Source organism: Melanotaenia boesemani, chromosome 3, assembly GCF_017639745.1.
Source record: "Melanotaenia boesemani isolate fMelBoe1 chromosome 3, fMelBoe1.pri, whole genome shotgun sequence".
Classification (NCBI taxonomy): Eukaryota; Metazoa; Chordata; class Actinopteri; order Atheriniformes; family Melanotaeniidae; genus Melanotaenia; species Melanotaenia boesemani.
Window position 1 is genome coordinate 13117002 of NC_055684.1, and position 23676 is coordinate 13140677.

The 23676-nt window shown below is 38.9% G+C and overlaps 1 protein-coding gene across 12 annotated transcripts in view; it reads left to right on the forward strand.

The window, feature by feature from the left end:
- ptprt (protein tyrosine phosphatase receptor type T) overlaps nucleotides 1–23676 on the forward strand; it is a 360770-nt gene that overhangs the window by 43016 nt on the left and 294078 nt on the right. For all 12 annotated transcript variants that reach the window (XM_041980879.1, XM_041980882.1, XM_041980880.1 and 9 more), the window contains exon 2: nucleotides 16609–16734. In XM_041980879.1, coding sequence (XP_041836813.1) covers nucleotides 16609–16734 — 126 coding nt within the window. The remainder of the gene's footprint in view (nucleotides 1–16608; nucleotides 16735–23676) is intronic.

Consider the following 23676-nt stretch of genomic DNA (forward strand, 5'->3'; position numbering starts at 1 on the left):
TTGTTCTTGAATGAACGAAATGGATGAAAAATAGTTTAATTTTCCCCTGAGGGAAGTTATAAATGATAGGACTCGACCTGCACTATCTTGCTATTCATCTTAAAATAACTAAATTCTTTGTAACTTAACAAAATGTTATTTAAAACTCTGACAAAAAACATTGTCTTAATTTTATTTGTATTTATTTGTATTTCAGTTAACTGAAGAGCTGAAAACAATACAACACTGGATTTGTTCACATGAAAACATGTGTCCTCCTTTGTATTCTCAAGATACAAAGATTTTGGTAAATGCCACAATTTTCATAGAAAAGTTTGTAAGTAGGATAAAAGAACACCCTTGTGTGTAAGAATGGTTGCTGAATGAATCAAGCAATCTTTCGGACAGACCAGACCAAAGAGAAGATGTTTGGTCAGAATGCATTGCAGCATGTTTGCAGAAAACCAAACACTGCATAAGAACTGTAAAGCACGGTAATGGACAACTGATGATTTGGGCTTGTTCTGCAGCTGCAGGACCTGGACACCTTGCAGTCATTAAGTGGACCATGAACTCCTCTGTGTACCAAAGCATTCTAGAGTCAAGATAAAAGAGGTCGACCTCTGAGTCGGCGACTTACTGATTCTTCACAATTAATTGGCCCATTTAAACTGTTGGGTTAGACCACATTAGACTGGGCCACGGCCCTGCCTGTTTCCAGACAAAGGTCAGACAAAGCTGATTCAATCTTTGCGTTACATGTACAATATATACTTGAATGTCCGTTTTTGTGTGTGTGTGGTCGAGTAAGAAGAAGTTAAAGTGTGTGTTTGGGAAGTGGAATACAATTACAGCAGCTGCAGGGGGCACGGTAATCAGATCAGTCTTTATGTGTGTATGTGTGTGCATGCATGTGTGTATACGATGAGGAACTCTTCACTTTACCTGTTTTGTCAACTTCTACTCTAATTCGCCATGACTGCTTGCTGCAACCTGCCATTTCAAACAGGAGGAACCTGTGTGGGTGCATCTTTTACAGCCACCTTTCTGACCAAAGGAATTCAGTCAAGTAGGAACATACATCCAAACATTATTGTGTTTGTGGGAATGTTGTGTGTTGTTTATTAATAAAGTGCAGTAATGAAGCATGAAGTGTGTGTCTGACAGCTGGTGAGGCTGATTGATGACATTTTTATTTTCTGTGTGCTTTCCTGCAGAACTAAAGGTAACAAGGAAGGTCCCCTACTGATTCATGCTGCAAATAATTAACGTCAAAACCTTCCCAAAACACTTGTTTAAGACTTTAGAGAGAGACACACACACACACATACACACACATATACACACATACACCAGGGTCTTTGCTAGCACAACTGCTTTGTGGTGTCCCCTATTTATTTTTTACAAAATATGATTATGCGTTCTGTGATGTTTGGAGTTCATCTTTGAGAATATTTGACATTTTTGCCACTAAAATCACCCCCATAACAGGCCCATGCATAAAATGTTATTCAATAAAATAAAAACTGAAGTCTAAAATTTGTGAGGAGACTTTCTCACAAAACATTTGCCATATGCACTAATACAGCCAAAATAACAGCCAGATTTAGAGAAAAAACAGACTAAAATATCTGTTCTCTTAACTCATAGGCCCAATCCCATTTCACCCCTTGGCCCTACCCCTTACCCCTACCCCTTGCCCCTAACCCCTTAAAACGGAGCTAGAAGGGGTAGGGCTGAAAAGTCCACCCCTACGAATTGGGACACCCCTTCAACAGTCACATATATACGTCATCAGTAGTCACTAAAGAACATTTTACACAGATACTGGAAGAAACTAAATAAAAAAAAACAATAAATATTAGCCGGCATTGCTCTTAAAGTGTATTCTTAAAGTGTATTCCAGCGTGAGAAATCAGATGTTTAGCGTGAGAGCGTAAGAAGCCATTCAAATGCACGAGTCTAACAGCCGATGCGTGAGAGTAGCCCTGTAAACAAACGCAGCGTACCGGCTCGCACAGTGGTTCACCACGGTCTTGTGCTGCTACATGCTGCTGTCAAACATGACATGAAAGAGATCACTCCACAACAGTGTTCAGTCGAGATACTGCATAGTGAAACCTGTTGTCATACACAGTCTATGGTGCAGTAAGATGGGGGGGGCTAATGAAAACTATCGCGGCGGCAAACTTGTTGCGCTCATTTTTTCGTTACCGTGCAATTGACTTATTGCTTATCGACAGGCATATGTAGGACGTAAAGTACGAATTTTGCATGCCATTAAAATTAATTGTGTGTGCTGGTATACGCTCTTTTCTCTGTGGCTTTTTTTTTTTTTTTTTTTTTTTTGCGAGTGTGTGTTGCCCTGCACCTCAAGAAAGCGTGATGTGCGTAGAAACACTTGCTTTCTCATATAGAACAGGAAATTTTTCATACCCCTCCGTTTCAAGTGTGCCTCTGAAAAATCTTCGTTTGAAGGGGTATATAGCCCTACCCCTTACCCCTACCCCTCGGTCCTAAAAGGAATTGGGACACCCCTACCCCTTCACGTGAACGCGCAAAACGAAGGGGAAGGGCTAAGGGGTAGGGCCAAGGGGTGAAATGGGATTCACCCTTAGTGTTCTCTTTTTGCTATCAAAGGTGAGTTCTGGATGTAGCCCAAAACCAGTAGCACCAGTATCACAAAATCACACCACAGAACTGCACGAGTAGAAGACAAAATCTTATTAAATAAACAAAGCTAATTTCACGCCAATGGTTCCACCAAACATAAAATGGATAAATATAATAAATTATCCCAGCCATAATAATAAAAGGTTTATCTATGAAACTTGAGTTTGTGGCTGAATTGAAAACAAGAAGTTTGGTGGGTGGAACGGGATCTATATTAATCATTATCAATAATAAACAATCAACATATTAGTTTTGAATTGTTTATACTGGTCAGCATACTTCATATTGTAATAGACTGGGACATATTACATGAAACTGTCAGAAATATTCTGGTACTGTAGTAGTGACATTTACAGAGTGTCATTAAACATGTCAGATGCTCAGTCAATGCAGTGACTGATGAGAGTCTTATTTAAACTCTCTGATTGGCTGGAAGTGTGTGTGTGTGTGTGTGTGTGTGTGTGTGTGTGTATTGGGGGGTCTCTTCATGTTTACTGTGTGTGGGGGAGAGTAGGATGGAGTGAGTCCTGTTAGTGACTAATAACAGAGCTTTTTTGTTTATTTTTGGAATATTGCGGCCCACCGCAGTTCTTCCTCTTCTTCTAATTTTTTTTGGGCGGTTGGCAAAAATGAATTGGTACATTACTGCACCAAGTTTCCAATAGTCCAAAATGTCAAAAGATTAGTTTGTCTGACCCCCCCCCCCCCCCCCCCCCCCAAATTTTCAGGTAGCCCCGTCCCCCAGTTTGAGAACAACTGATTTAGAGGGTAAAAACATGTCAAAGATTTTCACATCATACAATTTTCAGCCTTGTTGGAGCCCTGAAAGAGGTATCTGTAAGTAGCACGGTGAGAATGTTTTAGTCAGGCTCTCACACCTTGAATGCTTGACTCGGGGAGATTTTTGTCTCAGTTTTAATTAATAAATAAAGAACCTAGTGAGTTGGAACATCAGCTATTGGTGACTGTTGATTCCTTGAATTTTTGCTTCATGTTATGTGAATCAGACAAAATCAAAGTGACTTCTCATTTTTGCTCTGCCCCAGCTGCTATCTGGACCTCAGCTGTTCTATTTATTCTAAATGATGATAACCATAATATGAACTTGGACTTTGTCTTAAGACAGAGTAGATTACTGTTTCTCTGCTATGCTTATTTCACTCTGTCAGCTTTGATGGGTTCAGTGAGCTCTTTTATAAGGTCATTGCCTGAAATAAACAGATACAGTGTTGAAGTATCCAGTCCCGCTTTATTCATCTCCTCTGAGGCAAGTAATTTCATTTCCACGACACCTAGCATTATGAAAATATTTGAAGTCTAAAATATTGATGCACACTGAAAGGCAGCTTCTGTTTGGATTGTATTGGGAGTCACTGTGGCATTCTCAGTGTTTTATTGGATATAGTGTTTAAATTGAATGAATAGACGGAGCCTTGGTTTGCCTTGATGATATCATGCAAACAACAGATCAGATGCATAAAACTGTGGGGTTTTTTCTATGACAAAAACTGTGTGTACGCACAAAGGCAGGAATGTCCTGATGTAGTTTTTAGCTTGATTTTTTAAGCTGTGCACATATATGATTTCTTTTTTTTATAGATCTCAGTCATAGTGAAACTACTCACACGTACACAAACCTAAGTTCTTGATTTCATTTGCAGACTGTAGCAAACATCTGTGGCACAACAATTGAATAGGCATGATAAGAAAAGCAGCAACAGCGAAGACGCCCAGAAGTGCCCATTTAAAAGAAAAAAAAAATGAATAAACATCAGTAAAAACATAGGGCGTTAGATTTTATTTAATGGTTTAAGTTCTTTAAAAAATGCAAAATGGGAGGAGAGACAGAGATCAGTTTCAGAGCAAAGGACCCTGCAAAGGTGAATATTAATAAAATATGTAAGCTGTCAGACTGTAAACAAGTGAAAATGTGCATCAGTCTGTGCAATGACAGCATTGTGGTTGCCTGCAGAGAACCAGCAACAACTTCTGCTTAACTGCAAGAGATGAATACAGCTTGTACAGATTAGCGACAGTCTTGCTTGGAGATGAGCAGGAAGACGATACTGTTAATAGATCATGGTATGTTTGCTTTTTACTTAAAAAACCCTTGAAAGCATTGAGGTGTGAGACACTTAAGCCAGCAAATCTGAATACAAATCAAAAGTGTTTCACGGCCGTATTTGTGCATGACTGTCACGTACAGCAGCAGTCATTAAAAGTTCGTGTACGCGCAGTTAGAAGAACACATGAAGTGTGCCCCATCTCACTGCAGATTCCTTTATAAAAACCAGTTTGTATGGAAGAACAGGCGTACTCATCTTTTATGCATCTGGCCTCAGGAATCTCCAGGAGGCATATACATACAACCTCTGGCTCTCATTTTTGTTGACCTTCTAACTTGTTTTTCCAGTAAATTTATTTTTTTTAACAGTGATTTCTGTTTTTAAGACTGTCTTCTTTTATCATATACATATTTTTTTTTTATCATTTGCACACAACCTCCAAGTTCACAACTTAGTTTTTTTTCCCCCCATCAGATCAAGTATTGGTTGTATGACAAGGATTTTTTCCATCCCCACTGCTGTTCAGCACTTGATTTTACACATACTGAGCACACTTCCAGCGGCAGCTGTGTTACACTAACAAATCTCTGCCTCCTTTCTCTTGTTATCCAGGCTTATTGGAGTGGCAATAATGGCATTTAGTGTGTGTTTTTAGCCTTGGGGGTGAGTGTGAGTAAGGAGTTCTCTGGGGCAGATGGCATATGGTTTTAAATGACTAAATGAAATACGTAAAGCTCTTGGCATGTGAGCTGACAGTGGATTTAATATGAGTTAACTAAGAGATGAAATAGGCTGATACACATTTAATACACTGAACAGATCCACACACACACACAAATACACACACACATTTGCTGTCACACCTGTGTTTTTTAGACTGTCTCAGTACAGATGGACTCTGACTCGCATGCATACAAATATAAAATTAGCTTTAAGACACACATGCATGCACAAATGTGTCCCAAACACAAAATAATTCAGTTAAATGAAACGGAAAAAATTAATTCACAAATGCTAAAAGTCCATGTTTAGTCACACCAGAGGGAAGTGCGTTATAAGCAAGACAATGAGGAGGCTTCAAACATGTCCGCTGAGGGAGATGATCTGAAACCAACTAAGACAAGCTCAGAATTTTAAGCTTTAAAGTTAAATCTTAAAGTCACAGCATAGATTCAAAATATTTGGGCCTCTTCCAGCTGTGAAGTACCATCAAAATCAAACAGTGCAACCAAGGAAACTTAAACTGAATGGCAGTCATGTCCTGCAGTTTAGTCATTAATCCCTAATATTACGTTTCTGTAAGTATCAGGTGTAAAATGTTCTCTTTTCAGCTCTCCAACAACATACCTTTGTTTAAAATCAATATCCCAAACTTAATTCCATTTCTCTGAATGCAAGAGTAGTCCCCATACATCTCCAGTGGAATTCTGTTGGATTAACTTTCTTCAGCAGCACAGCTTTTTGAAACGAGTCTTCTCTAGTTGTATCCAGTAATCTGGGATTCATTTTAAAAAGCTACCAAGCTACAAATTCTAATATCCAAAATGAGGCATTTGTGTGACAAAGACTAGCTAGATTTCCTTTTATCAGATAAATGGTAGTATTCACTAGGTAGAAGATGGCCACCTCTACTGTTTATAACATTAGAGCTGGTTCTGCTGAATCACTACACCAACATTTCAGACTCTCAAAAGAATTTGGTCTTTAATGACAGAAATCATGACAGTCAGACAGCTTATGAGTTGATGGATAAAAGCTTTATTGAGCATGTTGTTTTGGAGGTTAGGCTCTGATTCTATTATCTCCTGGGTACACATGTTGTTTGATCAATTAAATATTAGAGTGAATGCTGAACATTATTTCCTCTTTAAACCAGAGCCTACAGGTAGGTGCTGGGGTGGTGGAGGTGATGAAAAGAAAAGCAGGAAACATGCAGTGAACATAGCAGCAGGGGTAGTTGCAACTAACATGAAGCAAACAGCAAGGGGGAACGTGTGCAGCTTAAATAGACTGCCCAGATTGTTTGGGTATGTTTGCTATGTAGCATAAACGTTTGTGGTAGATCACAGCACACTCGAGTTATCTGCGTGAACTACTTCACCGGCATCACTAGGTATGGCTCACATGCAAAGATTTAAAACAAAACACAATAAACAAACAAAACACACTATTTTAAGAAAACTAAAAAAGATTAAGGCCTTTATTATGGAATGTTGCAGGTTTTGATAGCAGAAGGAATAAATTAATTCCTGTAAGTATTTTTCCTGATGGGGTACCTTGTGAAAGCGACTTTATGGTAGTAGCTCGAAAGATTTAAGCAGATGACAAGTAGGGTCTGCTGTAATGTTTAGCATTCCTCTCTTTTGCTTGTGTGTGGGGTTTGGGTAACTGAGTTTGATTCTTGCCAGTTATTCTTGCATGCTTGATTAATGAGCTTTGCTTTGGTCTCAATAGACATAAAGTTGACCAGGAAGAAATATTGAAAAAAAGAATTAATTCAATGATTGATTTACATTGGCATGGTCATTAGGCAATACATCCACTAGAGAGTGGTGCAGAGTTTAGAGTTCACCTCGAGTTCCGACATCAGACAACGGCAAACATGGTGACGGTGGAGGAGATCATGAAAATGTACATTCTCAAAATAAGGAAGACTGAAAAGGCAGCACAGTAGCGTTACTGTATTATACATACACTAAAAGGCAGTTTCTGGTTGTACTGCTCTATTTGCTATATCTGTATCCTGCAAGCACTCTTAAAAAAGACTGAAAAACTAACATAAAGGATACAGAAGAGGAATAGAAGGCCCCGTCCATTTGTGTATTTAGCATAGAGCATAAATAAGGCTTTAGTCTTGGAAGTGCTACATTTTAAGGAGCTGTCCTTTATTCAGTCAATGAGTTTGTCCACCTGTCCATAGTATACCAAAAGGGAGATTATGTCCCTAATGTGGGCCAACAAAGACACAGCGAGAAACTCTCAACATTACCTTCTGACTTGTTGTACCTCCAAATTCTTTAATGTTTCTGGTGCAGAAGTGGTTTTGTTCCGCATACGCAAACACGATATGAACACAGCAACATATCCTCAGCTTGCTCCCCCACACATACACACACATGTAATCTTGTGTGCAGTCAAACACACAGTCGCACTCAGGATCAGTAGATGTTATCTAAGTGAGCAGTAAACAGACTCTTTAAAGTCGGTGGCCTCGGGGTGCCTTCCTCTGGTTTGTGGCTCCGTGGGTCCTGTCTTACCGTGTTAGCTCAAGCTGACATGAAAGCCTCTAATGGCTGCTATTTGTGCCTTGGAGGGCAATGGAAATCTTAACATGAGAAGGACATGGGGTTCTGCTTAAATAAGTGTTATCATTGTAGGATGTGTTTGTGTGTGTAAGCGGGTATTTTCAGGGCATTGGGTTACTTCCAATGCTCATGTAGGGATCCACTTTGCTGCATCTGCTTGTATGTAAGTGTTGGTGGATAGAAGCCAGGTTGGTTGCATGAAGTCAGTGTTTGAGTTCAGCTACTGTGGTGATACAGAGTTAATGTGATTTATGTCATCTACAAACTTGTCCATATGAACTAAATGTGAGCTCGGGCAGAAATTCATTTTTAATTTGCAAATTAAAAATGAATATTTATCATACCAACGTTCATTAGCAGAAATCTGTATGACACACTGTATTTCATTGTGATTGCATGTGATGATATCTACATTTAAAGCAATTATGATAATTAAAAAAAAATCCACTTTATGGAATATGACCTGACAATACTATCACATGAGAAGCATTTTAAATGACAGAAACAGACACTTTTTACATACTTATAGAAGAGTTTTAACAAATCTGGCTGAAATAAGTAGAATTTAAATAATAAACTTGGAAAATTATTAATTTCATTCTGGTTTTTAGCTTTTGAAACATGTCCAAAGTTGCAACTTGTACACTCAGTTCTACAAACCATTAACTTTATGTGGAGGGTAATTATAGTTCTGCTTATTAGGTTTTGGTGAAACTGTGTTTTGACAGCACAACAAATCACATCTCAAAGGCAATCCTTGTAATTTCTCCCTCAGCCATTAATTTGTTGACAATAATTATGAGTCTTTAATGGAAAACATGAAAATCTGATAAAAATCTTGCTGTGGCTGTTGAATGTTTTTTAAAGCTTGATGCAATTTCCCATCACTTAGGCTGTAAATAAGGCTGTAAATAAATCATGGGGACAATGTTTCACAAATGTTTGGAATATTAACCGAGAGTATAAACTCTGCATAAAAAGATGGATGTGTTCATATGATAATTTCTCTTTTAAAGTAAGGAGTAAAAGCCAAAAACACACATTGAAAGTTACTGAGCAGAGGGCTGATTAATGATCAGATTGATAAATGAGCGATTTCTGAGATGAAAACATGAGTGCTTGATGACAAATCTGCAGCTTCTACATAAACATGGATTGCATTGTTAAATTTAGATTTTTTTTTCTTGGAAAGTGTTTCAAATGATTAAGCTAAGAAGCAAAGTTCATTTTCTGATGTTCTTAGATATTTACCACTCAAGTGAGTCACAGCTGTGCAATATCAAATACATTCAAATCAAGCTGCACTGTCTTTCCACATTATTTATCACAACAATACAGTGGTTAAGCTGTTTCAGCTTGTGTGTGTGACTGAACATAACACCTCACATATTCTTTGTTAGCTGTTTACCTCATGGTTTATTTTCACCAGCTGATGGCAGCTTGTAGTATGATGGTTTGCAGCTATCCAGCCATCCATTTTCTAGGCCCACTTATCCCAATGCCTCAATGGGGACAGAGTCATAGAAGGCCAAATTCTAGACTAGCTGATTTAACAGAAAATTTAGCATTTTATTCATGAATAGCAAATTCAGTCTAATGATCTCAAACAATTATCAAACTGTAATTAAATGACAGACTATCTGAGGCCAAGATCCCTTATGAGCCTAAACAGTGATATTATGAAAAATACATTAATCACCACAGATGCTCATTGCAGATGTTTTCAGCATGCTACTACCACTCAACAAACTTCTACATCCAGTCAAAGAGGAACCACAGAGGCATGATCAGTAACTAACCTGTAGAGGTACTCTATAAGTTCATTTAGTGAAGGCAACTGAAGCTCAACCAAACATTGTGCAACTTACTTCAACTCTGTAAAACACCAGGGAAACATCTGCAGCAGACAAAAACCTGACGTACTAAAATACTGTCAGTAAAAATGAAATCTATACAGTAACTATAATTATTAAGGATGAGTTTAATCCAGCTGCAGACGATGCCTCCAGAGGCAGAGGACGAAGAGGGATACACACCTGTGGTTGCTATGGTTGCTATCTTGCTAGGTCTCGTTAATGGAATCATCGAAGTTGCCGGAGGTGGTTGATTCTTGCAACGTGACACCTGACATGTGTGCCTTTCTTCATGTTATTGTTCAACCAGTTTCTGGTGTACATTGTCAAAAGGTATCGGTCTTCATCACTTCATTAAAGCTAGCCAATGACTTTGTGTCAAATCTTACGATAACATATATTATAACATTGTTGTAAATATGAAGAAAAGAGAGTTTTGTTTCTCATTAACTTTATGTCATCATGTTTGCCAAATGTTGCTTGTGCTGTTTATTGTTTTGTAATTGATTATCTGTTTTTCAAGTTTCAGTTCTCTCTGATTTTGGTCATACAAACACATTTATGTGTATTTTAAAAGTCTGGTCTTGGTGTGACTAACACGATCATTTGTTTTATTCTAGATTCATGTAAATGTGCAGACTACCTTCTGCACAGAAATCAAACTCAAACACTTGGGCAAATACATGTTTCTACCCCATCACCATGTACATATTGAGCACATACACACACATTCATACATACAGCAGATGCACTGTGTTATAGTTTCATTATGGAAATTATGTTTTCTGACGCAGAACATGTGTGTAATTATGTTTGTGTGCAGGGAGATGTGTTGGACTGAATTCTCCAAGTAGATCAGGGGCATTGAGACACACGTGCACACACTCACACACTTGCATACCGCTGTGAGCCACTTTCCCCTCTTATCCCCCAATCGTGCTCTTAAAATTGCAGATCTGATATAGAATATTGATAGATCCCCAACAGCCCCCCTTTGCTTGTTTATAGCTGTTCTAATGAGATCACTTTGATTTCTTTTCATTTCTAATGAGATCTCTGAACAGCGAAGGGGCAATAAGGGCTAATTATCTCAGTATTGATTAATTAATACATGCTATTTTTATATCTTTAAGAAAAATAGTGTTTTACTAGTTTTCACCCATTGCTGGAGGTTGTTTTTCTGTAAAAGATACAGACAGAAAAGGGGATTTTCTCTTTCATTTCCTAGTTGATGTAAGTCTTGCCTGAAGAGGCATAATCAAAGCTAATATGTCATAAATGTTGTTGCACTACAGTTTTGTTTATTTAGATGGAGGAAGGTAGTAGGAGTCCAAAGGTGTAAGTTCACGAGAATGCAAAATAATGATTTGCATGTTGCTTCTGCACGTTTGGAACATGCCTATAGAGACCAATACTGGAATGACAGTCTTGGCCACAAATTTACCAATCTGTAGTTTGTGCATTGTCTGCTGCCACTGCATTGCAACAGCTTCTTTTCACCTACATTGAGTTCGTTCACAATATCTCTATACCTTGTGTGATCAGCTAGATCCTCCTATGATTAGCTGTCAAAAGTTATATGATAATGACAATGAGGAAAAAAGCTTTGTGATCTTGAGATATCAACATAAAAAAATATTTTTTTAAAAAATTAAGAATCCTGTAAATATCCTACACACTACAACCTTACTTAATATCCCTTAACTATTGCCAGTACCGCTTATGACCTCACTATATGGATTTCTTATTAAAAACTGACTTCTTTTTGCCCGTTTTGCAACCATCTGAAACGCTGGCAACATCAGCCTGTCACACATAGACAAATTTCATAAATCACGTTGCTATTTTTTTGTAAGTTAAGACAGAAAATGCTAGTGTAAATTTATATTACACTAAAAGGAGAACAGTGGTCTACTCAATGACATGGCTTAAAAGTGCACAATGCAGCACATTAAATGTTAGAAATGATCAATTATACCAGCTGAGGTCCACCAAATAAAAGTGTCAAGGCTATCATAACAGGAGCACTTGTGTCATGTAAAAAAAATTTAAATGTAAAAACAAAAAAATACAACAAAAAAAAAAAAAAAGAAAAAAAGAAAGAAATTGAGCTTACTGCTTACTGTGTGGTTAAAACTTTGATTTCTCCAGAGATGGAACGTCCCCTCGGCCTTTCTGATATTAGCAATTCATTGAAGCCCAGTGGTGTATGAAACATTTGAAATAACATCTTCAAGACACAGGAGACTTAATAAGAAAGCCCCCCTGAGGATGGCTAATTTTGCACTGTCTTGTCTGTTATCTGAGCTCTTTCCAACCAGCAAAAGTCAGTCTGACGTTCACTGTTGTATTATCTTTTGCTCTCTTCCTTTCTCGCTTTCATTTCCTCATTTCTTCCGGTAATGTCCTCATGGGTTTCTTTGATAATTTAGCAATGGTGTGCATTTAAAATAGCCAGAGTGTTGATATCCAGTTTCTGGTGTTGCTGTAAAGCAGAAAGGTGGGGTGGGGAGGGATGACATGACCCTGTGGGGGGGCCTGGGTGGGCCTGGGGGTGGTGCGCCGTGGATCTGGGCTCTCCCGCTATTCTCCTTCTGCTCCTCTCCCTCCCCCTTGGGTGTCTGGTGGGTGGGTGTCTTTTGGGGTTGATGGCGGCTCCTTGGCGGCTCCTTGGCTGCAGTTGCTGCGTGGCCTGGTCGTGGGGGGCGGCTGCCTCTGGCCTGTCTTGCCCTGGGGGGCCTCCTGGGGAAGCGGGGTGCCTAGTGCTGCTGGCAGCTCACCATCCGGAGGAAGGTTCTCTTCCCTTCGGACTTACATCCCTGGACCTCTCTTCTTCCCAGCTCTCTCTATCTCTCTTACATACACACATAGACACACACACATTTGGGATTTGGGAGGTGTGCACGTCATGCGGGGTGTACCCTGTGGCGACTCGCCTCTCGGTTTAAATTACACTTAGACATCAAAACACCAACACAATACACAAACAACTTCTGGGGGGCGTGTCATGTGGTGCATGAAGGGCGGGACTACTAACATGACCTCGCTCCCAGCACAATATGGTCACTGCCCCCCAGTTTTACTTGCAAAAAACACACTCACCCCAAACAGTCATGAGCGGGGAGGAGAAGGAGGACAATGAGGACACCTCACACCCCTCTTCCCGGGGCGCTGCCGGGGGCGGGCAGGGGAGGTGGTTGCCTTGGGGGCCAGAAACCAGGGCAGCTGCGCTGATGAGGGGCTGCTGATCTTGGGGGGTGCCCGGTCGGCCGCATCTGGGTGGGAGGTGATGGGGGGTGGCTGGGGATGGCGGTGAGGGCCAGATCTGGGGCTCGCTGTCCTCTGGTCCGCCTGGGGTTTCCCCCACGGGGCATGGTGGGTGGGTTATGTTTGACGTGACTGTGTGATGGTGAGTGTTTGTGGGTACGGTACAGGGGAGGGTGTGAGTGTGGAGTTATATGGGGTGCAGATTGGAGTAGGTGGAGGGTGGGGGGAGAGGGTCGATGGCGCCCTGGTTCCCTGGGTGTGCGGCTGGAACATCGGGGTGTGTGCTGGCCTACGTCGGGTGGTTGTCTGGGGGGACCTGGTCCTCCTAGGCATGGTGCGGGCCCTCTGCCGTTGGGGGATGGGGCGGCCGCCTTTGGGCTCCTGGGGCCCTAGGCCCTTTGCTTGGGCTGCCCTGGGTGGCCGGTCCCTGGTGGGGCCGGCGGCTGCCGATCTTGGCCCACTGGGACCTGTGCCCCAAGACCATGGGGGGCTCTTGCTGGGGCTCTCCTCTGCCGCCCTTCAGGTGGGGCTGGAGTCGTCTTCGTGGTGGGGTAGCTTGGGTTAGTGCTCCGGGGCTCCTGCTGAGGGCCCGGGTCTCTGGGCTGCCCTGGTCTGCCTCTGACCTCCGTAGAGGCGTGGTCGCATTTGCACGATCTCACTCACCACTCTTCATCACTGATCAGTCCTTATACCTCATCCTCTGCATGCTGACACAGTCACTAAGTTGTCCAGTGGGTATACTAAGAGATAATTCTTTTTTTTATTTTTCTTGTGAGTTAGTATCTGGTCGCTGTTATGTCTTTTTGATTTGGTTATTATTTAAAAACTCTTAATGACTAGCAGCTCTGTTTGTTTTTGTTTTGTTTTTTGTTGTGTGTGTGTGTGTGTGTGTGTGTGTTTGTTTTTGTTTTTGTTTTTTGTAAAAGTTGTAGGAAATTTTCTGGTGTGTTCATGTACATGTTAGAGATGTGACGTACATGAACGAATCGATTCGTTTGAACGACTCTTTTAAATGAACGATGGGAACCGATTCACAGCTGTGAGCCGTTCATTTGTGAGCCATTCTTTTTATATACAAATTTCTGACACTGCCTTCATCGAATCAAATCAAATTAAATCAACCTTTATTTATAAAGTGCTCTTCATGCCATAGGCATCACAAAGTTCTTTACATGATTAAAAACATAAGAATAAAAACACTCAATGAAATCTTTCACACAGTCACACGCACACACGTATACACACACATGCCAAGCCCAATCCCCCCACCCCCCTTCCAGCTAAAAATGACTGAATGAATAAATAAATGAATAAATAAGTAAATAAGAAGTTGTACAGTTGAGTAAAATGAAAATAAAATAAATAACAATTGTGACATCATAGAAGTCTGATGACCAACACGCTCCATTCATGTGAAGCATCTATGGGCAGAGAGTATTGTTTGGAAATAAATACTGTGAGTTCTATCCAAAACATTTACTAGAATTAGCACTGACTGCTCAGGTTTATCCTTTTTTATCTATATTTTTCCTATAATTTTTAAATCTTGTATAGTAAATTTCATATAGGTACATATTTTGATTGTTTGCCATTCTTATATATTATGAAAAGATATTGCGAGAACGAGCCAGTCTTTTGAATGGCTCTTTGAAAGGAACGGCTCCTCAAGATCCGGCTCCCTTCAAAGAGCCATAAATCCCACCTCTAGTACATGTTCATGTCTGGTGGTGGTGTGGATTGAAGGGTTGTTTCCTTCTGTCTGGGATGCTTTTGTCTCCTTTCTTCTTTCCCTTTTGCATCTTTTTGCTATTTTCCATTTTTTTCTGTCCCCTCCGGTCAGGTCCAGCAAGGTTACATAGATTCCATGATTCAAAGTAAATTAAAAAAAAAAAGAAAAAAGAAAAAAAAAAAAGAAGCAGAATGTTTTGTCTAAACACTGTAATCATCAATTTCCATATTTAGTAGCTGTAATGAGTTCCTACTAACTGAAAATAATAAAAAGTCTTTGCAGTTATTGCTGCCATTAGGCTGCAAAGCCTCAGTAAAGATTCATTATGGGGCTTTAAGCATAGTTACAGACCGGTAATATCATAGAGACAAAGATTTTTTACAGTTTTTACAGTGAGTTCTAACACTGAAGATGAGCACCCACAAAGCAAACAAATAAATAAATAAATAAAGTAGGCATTAAGGGATTTCATGAATAAAGCAAGGGCTTTCTCCCATTTCAAATATTTCACAACAAATTAAAATGGCTGTGTGTCAAAGCATATGTCTAATTAGTGTGTTTATGCACGTGGATGTGTGTGTGCTGTGCTCGAGGCTAACAGAAAAAGCTAATGTAGTGGAAAATGTGTCTGAGCTGGGCCATGAAATAATGATGAGCCTCTGTGACTTAATCATGTTGACACATGGAGCTTTCTATTCATCTCACTCGCTCTCACTCATTCAGAAGTGTACTCTCTCTCCCTCTCACTGTTTCTTTCAGTCTTCCTTCATTTGTCTGATAAACTGTGACAGTGTCTGGCTCTTTCAATTCCTGCTGAGAACTTAATTAGTTTTATTCAGTTAATAATAATACCAAAGCAGCTTCTCAAGGCTGCTTTTTAACAATAAAATTCAAACTTTATTGAAGTGATTTAAGGTGTAGTTTGAAAACATTTAATATGGCATGTAATAAAGTTATAAATTAGACTATTGAAGGGGTTTTTAAATTTTTTTAAGTATTACCCTGTCAGTGCTGTAGGTGGTGACAATGTAGGAGTATAAAAAAAGAAATTCGTGCAGATCCAGGATATGGTTGGTTACAAAGTCGATGTAAAGGAGTTAATAAAGGGCAGAGTTGTTAATTCTCTAAAGTCTTTGTCTTTAAAACAATTTAACATTATGGATCCTCTCAGCCCCTTTTTCATGAACAGATATTACTCTTGAGATTTGTGATTCATGAGTATTTGTTCCTGGTTGATTATTTGCTGCTTTTTACACAAGAGGGACTTAGCATCCAAGCAAACTGGAGGACCTGGTGAAAGCTTCCTCATACCAGCTAAATTAGCAGCTACATCCGTTACCTTAATTTCTTTTCCCTTGGTGAAACATCAGTATCAGAGCATGTGAGATACACATGTCAGCCTGTGTAATGCAGTATCTGGAATTTAAAACTTCTGATCACTTTTGCAGTAGAATTTAGACTCTTCCTAGCAAGACTGGAGAACACTCCAGAGAGCAGAGAGTTGGTAGTTGGAAGGTTTTAATGCCAGATACAGTTGAACGCATGCCACATTCATCCATCTGTGAATGGGGACATTTTTACTTAGCGTCTGTTAGCTGATGTTCAGCTTAAATGATATTCTGCATCTAATTGGATTTCACAAAATGTTTGAAGATGTTTGTTTGTGTAAGCCTTGAAATTAACATCAACTTGTTGGAAATGTGTAATTTCATAAATCCTTTTTCATCTCTTTTTAGGTGGCTGTACATTTGAAGAGTCATATAGCAGCTGTGGTTACAGTGTGTCTCTAGGAACCAATGGATTTACCTGGGAACAAGTCAACTCTTGGGAAAAACCCACCATTGATCCCGCCCTTCCAACAGGTAGGCTTTTACGAAGTTTCCAGAGGTTTCCTCAGAGAGAATAATTTAGCATGATAACGATCCCCTGCCGGAACCCAGTAGTTTAGTTACAATAAAAGTATTTAGTCCTGGATAGGCACAGGTGTGCCCATTGATTTAAATTAAATGGAAAACTTGAGACTGTTTTAAACAAACATAACAAAAAGTAGAAAAATACAGTCCGTCCATCAACTAAAGGATGAAAAAACAGTCTCTGAAATATGATAATGGATAATAATAGATCTTTTCATAAATGGATGGAGCACTGGTATTATCAATACAGAAGATGGTAAAGATTGTTCTCCAAAATATAGACTGGCTCATTCAGGTGAAAAATGCAGAACTTAATGTTTTAATCAAGTAAATCTAAACAGGCTGTTTTCAGTTTCTGCAGAGATCTGAATGTTCTGTTTAAGATGAATGTAATCCCTAAGAGGTGGTGTAATGTAGAATGATTTGATATTTAAATGGTAACGGCTTACTTCTGGTGTTTAACTGCAGATCAAATCAAATTGCGTGTTGACTGGATCATTACACCTGGAGCAGTCACCTCCTATATCCTCCTGAGACCTGACAATTCATTTTTGTCCTGAAGGACATGAGTCTCAGACCTCTAAGTCAAGCACTGTTTTATAGTATTTATGTGATTAATACTTTTCCTTTAAGAAAACATCTTGAACTCTCTTCTGATGACCCTGTTGTGGGGGTGTGGCCAACACAGCACATGCAGTGTCTTTTCAAAATGGAGGGAATTTCAATTTTCATGTTTTTCATGTTTCTTCATTTACTGTCTTTACTTACTATCACCATAAATTTTTTCATGTTGTCCAATCGCGATCTTTATCACATTTTTTAATACTGCCAGTTTTCAAGCATCTGTACTAAAAACTAAAGAAACTAGAGATTAGTTCAACATTTTAATAACATACAAAGTAAATAACAAAGCAAAGTTTTAAATAATTTCACTCTCAGAATCTTTATAAATAAGAAGGATAAAGTATTTTTGCTGGCTTTTGTTCACCGCTGTGAGGAAGCAGATGCATCTCCAAATGAAAGATTTCTTGCAGAGAGCAGCTCAAACTTGGATATTTCAAATAGTAGTATAACTTTGCTTTCCATATATTCACTTGGGTGGCAAATTCCTTTAAAGGATTAACGGATTTGTTATATTGCTAGTTTTTGAGGGCACCAATAACTGACATACCTTACATATTGGCTTAAATTGCTCCACATCTCTTTGGAGAGATCCAAACTGCCGATGTTGTGCTCTCATCTTCGAAGGAAAATTCCAGTGTCATGTCATGCATCTATTTTGCTGCCCTCATCTTCACATTCAGTCATTCCGCTTGCCTAACTTAAACTTCTCCAGCAACTTATGGAAGTAGAGCAGGAAAAGGTCGACTGATTGGCTGTTGTTGCTCACATTTCTGCCACATTTGATCAAGATAATAGACTCACAGATGATCATCATGAACGACCAGAAATTTATCCCGATCTTTAAGCACAATCATGGGATCGCCCAGCCCTAGTCAGAAGACACTTTAACAATAAACCACACTGGTTTAACTGTACCAGCTTTTTAACATGTTCTTTTGCATAACTTAAAAGGAAGAAATAGTTTTATAGTTTGGCTCGCTTCCAGAGAATCTTTACTCAGTAATTGTCCCTTGCATGAAATCACTAACTGAACAGATCTTTGTGATAAGGATGCCTGATACTTATCCACTTCTATGCTAGAAAAAAATGCAGACGCTTGTTTTTTTCTTTAAGATAATAGTTATGCCTCACAACTTGGACATTTACTGTGGCAATAGGGCACTAAAACCCACAATTTTTTTAATAAATGGATTGCAATCAAAGTAGCTGAATTTCCTCATCTCTGCATTAGGAGAACGTGTTGTTGGCTTTTTCTTTATATCACTGCTTCCATCTGTCTGAGTTGGCAGACTCAGTAGCGTGACGTGACCTCAGCTGGGTCCCTCTCCACTTGTCAAACGCCACACAGCAATCAGACGGCCTGTCTATCCATCTCATTCCCTCTCACTGTTCTGCCCTTTTGCTCTCTATATCTCGCCCACAGTCTCACTTTCTAACTCATGCTTATCCCACACACTCTCTTTCACACTTTGCTTCTTATTCTGACTGTATGCCTATAGCTTGATTCCCCCCGTCCAACGTGACTGTTTAATAGACACAGTTTTACCAAAATAGCATTAAAATTCAGAGATATGGAGATTATTCTAAAGGCCAAAAAGGGCATTTATCTTTTTTTCCTCTTTCAGACTGCATACATTTGCAAACATGTTCATATCAGATTAAATTTTAATTACAGGATATGCTGCAGTCAGGAAATGATCTTGTTGTGGTTCAGTTGTTTGCTGCCATGATATATAAAAAAATGCATGCTTATTAGGAATTTTTGTAATGTTACTGTGAGCAGATGATTGTGTCCGGCCATTAGCCGCACATATTCAGACAGGCTTGCTTCTGTGATATCATCTGCAGTGTTTGCACAAAGGGGGGAGCCAAAGGTGAAGTGTCCTCTTAGGCTCCTACCGACTACATAATCAGTATTTGACATTATGTGCCAACATTTCCTCGACAGCTATATTAAATTTGGTTATGTAACTTGGATAAGATAGAAACAGACTCCTCAGCATTTTAGATGTTAATATTAACATAGTGGTACAGTATGTGCAAAAAAGGGAAATTAATTTTAAAAACTATTGATAAGAATTAAAGGAAAATATGTAAAATGTCCAATTACACAGAAAAAAATGTAAAACAACTGAAATGAGACAAGAAATAACCATAAAGAAATAAAAAATCAACCACAAAGAGACAGAATGGCGTCATAGTCTTGCAGAAAGAGACGCATAGATGCTCATAATAAGACTCAAAGGAAGCAGAGATGCAAAACGACCAAAACCGGGACAGAAAAGAACCACAAGATTCAAGGGAATAAAACATGCAATAACCAACACTGCACAACGAAATGAAAAATGGCTTTAAAATGCAAAACATTTACAATAAAAATAGTTAGAAACATGGGATAAAAAGAAACTGTTGTGGTTATTTGTATCTCTTTCAGTCTGGATGTTTGTAGCAGGACAAATATTTCCCTGTTCTTTCATAATCTGTTACTTAAGGTGCAATGAGTCCAACTAAAAGTTGTTATCCAGGTCCGTACAGACTGCTCAGGTACATTTTCTCTGTGTTTTGCTCCTGCTTCTTTTTTCTCTTTTCTCATATTGTATTCAACTTCTTTTGTCTCCTTTATGAATGAACTCAAAGTCATGTCAATTAAAGCTCCCATACATCATCATCATCTCTCCATCTAACTCTTCTCCCATCACTGATGCGTCAGAGATCTGTCAGCTGCCGTTTCTGCTCACCACACCAAGATCTTACACTGACGATCTGACAATCGAGCGGGCTCGAACGCCTTTCAGTCTCACTGTCAGCGTGCATGCCGCCTGTCAGTTATCCGTCTCATCTATCGTTGGTGGGAGGTGGTTGTCAGGGGTGATAGTCATCACGGCCTGTGAGCCTTCCTCATCATAGACAAATGATCAACTGCACACTGTCCAGACGGCCATAGATCTGATAAGACTGGACAAGAACAAATTGTCTGTCAATCACTTTGTCTGTTGCAGTTAGTTATTTTTTTTATTTTGTTAAGTCTGTTAATGCTCAAACTGCAGGCTGCTGTAATCAGGTATCAATGCAACAATATAACTGTCAAAAGGCTCAAAACTTGTGCTACGTGCTGTAACTGCTCCTTGTCGTACTTTCTTAGCACAAATACAGCAAAGAACATGTCTAGATTCATCTTTTCTGTTTTAATATATATCTTTAATTCTATTTAACCACAAAGAGAAGTTCAAAGTCTGTTTATCAAAAAGCCAAGTGCAGTTGTGTTTTATAAACATAGTATGCACCATAAAAAAATAAAATAAATATAACTTTAATTTACAATAGTATCTTATGTATTTACGAAGAGCTGTGAGTTATCAGTAAATGTACATCCCTTGGGTAATTGTGGGTAATTATTAGCAAAAACATTATATTCAGTAATGTATAGCTGAGAATGATCAGCCATCAAAAAGAACTCAAGCCCTCAAACCCATAAAGGGTCATCTGCTCATTAAGCTGAAGCTGAAGGTTGACTAAGCCCAAAAAGATGCTGAAGTAAAGATTCATTGTGGGTCAGAACATGCTCACAGACGCACATTCTGACAAAAAATGAGGTCAATGAGTCCTACTCAAATCAATAAATAAACTCAGACTAAAAGAAGCTCTAAACTGTAATTAGTAAAACTAACCTGTTTCCTGATGGAAAATAGCCAGAAATTTCAAACACAAACTACAATGACTAACCAAACATGAACACACAGAAAGGAGTTCCATTTAAGCTAAAAGTAACCAGACAAATAAATGACTAACAGACTGGAGATAACCCAGTCTCAGCATTGTTAAATGCACACAGATCATACAACAACAAACACCAAAAACAAACAAAAAACTCAATAAAGAAATAAATAAATGCATTTTCAAAAGTAAAGAAAACATTTTAATTCACTGTCACATTCTGAAATCCAAAACTGAGCAATGCTGTTAAATTATATCACAACTTGGTTACAGCATAAAGAATTACTTGGTTATGGTTCAGTATTAACAAAGACTTGGGCAGGATGACATGACAACCTCCTATAAAACTGAAACTGTAATAACTTATAATAATCCTTTACCTGGATTACCTCCAAGTCCTGCTTCTTCTTCAACATGAATGGAGAGCTCGCTGTGACTGAGCCCTATAAATTTTATATGTGATCGTATGTGTGGCGCCACAATAACAGAGCAGTAGCAACATTGCAGTGTGTGATACACTCACAATTAATTAACATCTGATTAAGTTATTAAATAGAAACAAGTCTGAATGAATTCTCATCTGTGTGAAGCTCACTGCCTCCAGCTGTGGTCTCTCAGATGCTATCTGTCAGTGTAGAAACAGCATGTACATGCATGCAGGAGGAAATAAGCTTCTTGCCTTTATCTCTTAGCCCCCATTATAGGCGCAGTCATCGTATAATCCTGTTTCTCGCTTCACCTCCATAATATCGATGCGGTTGATATAATTGTCATGGAGCGTAACCCGCACTTGACAGCTTGTACTTCTGACGAGATTGGATTGGCACCACAGCCCTCTTCATCTCTCTCAGTCACTCGCTCCTGCTCAATTTAGACATCGTTCCAGTGTAGTTCATAGTCCTGACAGCTCATAGATCTCAGGGTTAACCATGATTAGATTGGAATCGGCGCCTTAACTTCTTCTTTCATCATCTCTGTATTGACACAGTAATGTTATAATCCACACATCCAGACAACTTAGAGATGAAACAAGATTGGACTGGTATGAGAGGTAATCTATTTCTACGTATAGACTTGATAATCTTACAACAGTGCCTCAGAAACTAAATGAACAACAGATCTTATAAGTAATACTCCAGTTTATCAAACAAGCTACTTGTTTTAGGAAAAATGCACACGTTAGAGATGCTATTTTAAGCAGATTCTTTTTGCTATCATAACAATAATATTTTATTTAGAAATAATCATTCCCCAGCCCTCGACAAAAGCATATGATGAGTTACATTGTTTTTAAGATGAAACCATTGCCTTTGCTCTCAAAATCATTGATATTAACAAACTAAATTTTTGGTGAGATATGTGGAAAATGACCTCACTTAAAACTCACATTGCTTTAGATGGTACATCTGCCTGGTTCACTGTGGGAAACGAGCTGCTGATACTTTGTTTGTGACTGCATGAATAAGTTGAAGGGGAGAAGGAAGAAAGATGCTTGATTTCCAAAAGCTGACCTCATGTTCAAATTGCAACATTGACATTAGGTGTAGAGCTGGGTAGAGACGGCACAGGGACACGTCCTCAAGAATGTCCAGCAAGGCCTGAGTTGTCCCTCCTATTTTTTGTCACACAAGAAGCTGAAAGATCAATGCTTTCTGCACTCAATCTGCAAGTGATTGGTGGATTAAGTATAACCTATTTAATCTGATACTTGCTCCCCTCTTTCAATTCTCGTTGTTGTTACTGTTGAAAAACATATATATATATATATATATATATATATATATATATATATATATATATGTTAAAACACAGAAGCTGTTCACCATGCATGGAGGATAAGTTGGAAGTAAAGACTGGTATGGACAGCAGACAGAAAGTGTATTTGGGTAATAAACACAGAACTTTTGTAAACTGTAGTGTGTGTCCCTTGTGAGTCTGGTGTGATATTAATTTATTTACTTGTTTGATTAAGGCAAGAATTTTGTTTTTACATTTGAACTTCATTAGGGAAATGAATATGTATAAAATGAGATACGGAAACTTTATCAAATAATCAAATGGCTTCACTTTGGACCATTACTGGCTTTTTTATGGTTATAATTTGCTGCTAAACTTGAATGACAAAAACAAAGTGCCCACCTCAGTTTAGCTCCCGTTTGCAAGCTTCAAAGATAAAAACAAGCTCCTGCAGCTAATTTCTGTCATTGTCAAAGTTAAGCAAACCTAAACATGACCAAATGAAAAAGAAGCTTCTTGGCTTCTTTTCCTAAAACACTCAGAACTCTGTCATGTTTTCTGTTAGATTTCTACTTCAGGGAGAGCGGGACCAACTCATAGGCAGCAAACATCAAAGCCAGTCATATTTTCCGCTCAATGTGACCACAGTGTGAGGAATAATCAGAGAGAGTAAGGTGGGATTAGAGTGAGGAGAAGTGAGACTAAACAGAGAGTAGTGTAATGAAAAATACAAACATGATCTCTATAATCCTCACATTAAAACCCTGTGAAGGAAAGTTACCTCACTGCCTTAAATAGAAAGTCTAGAATTATCTA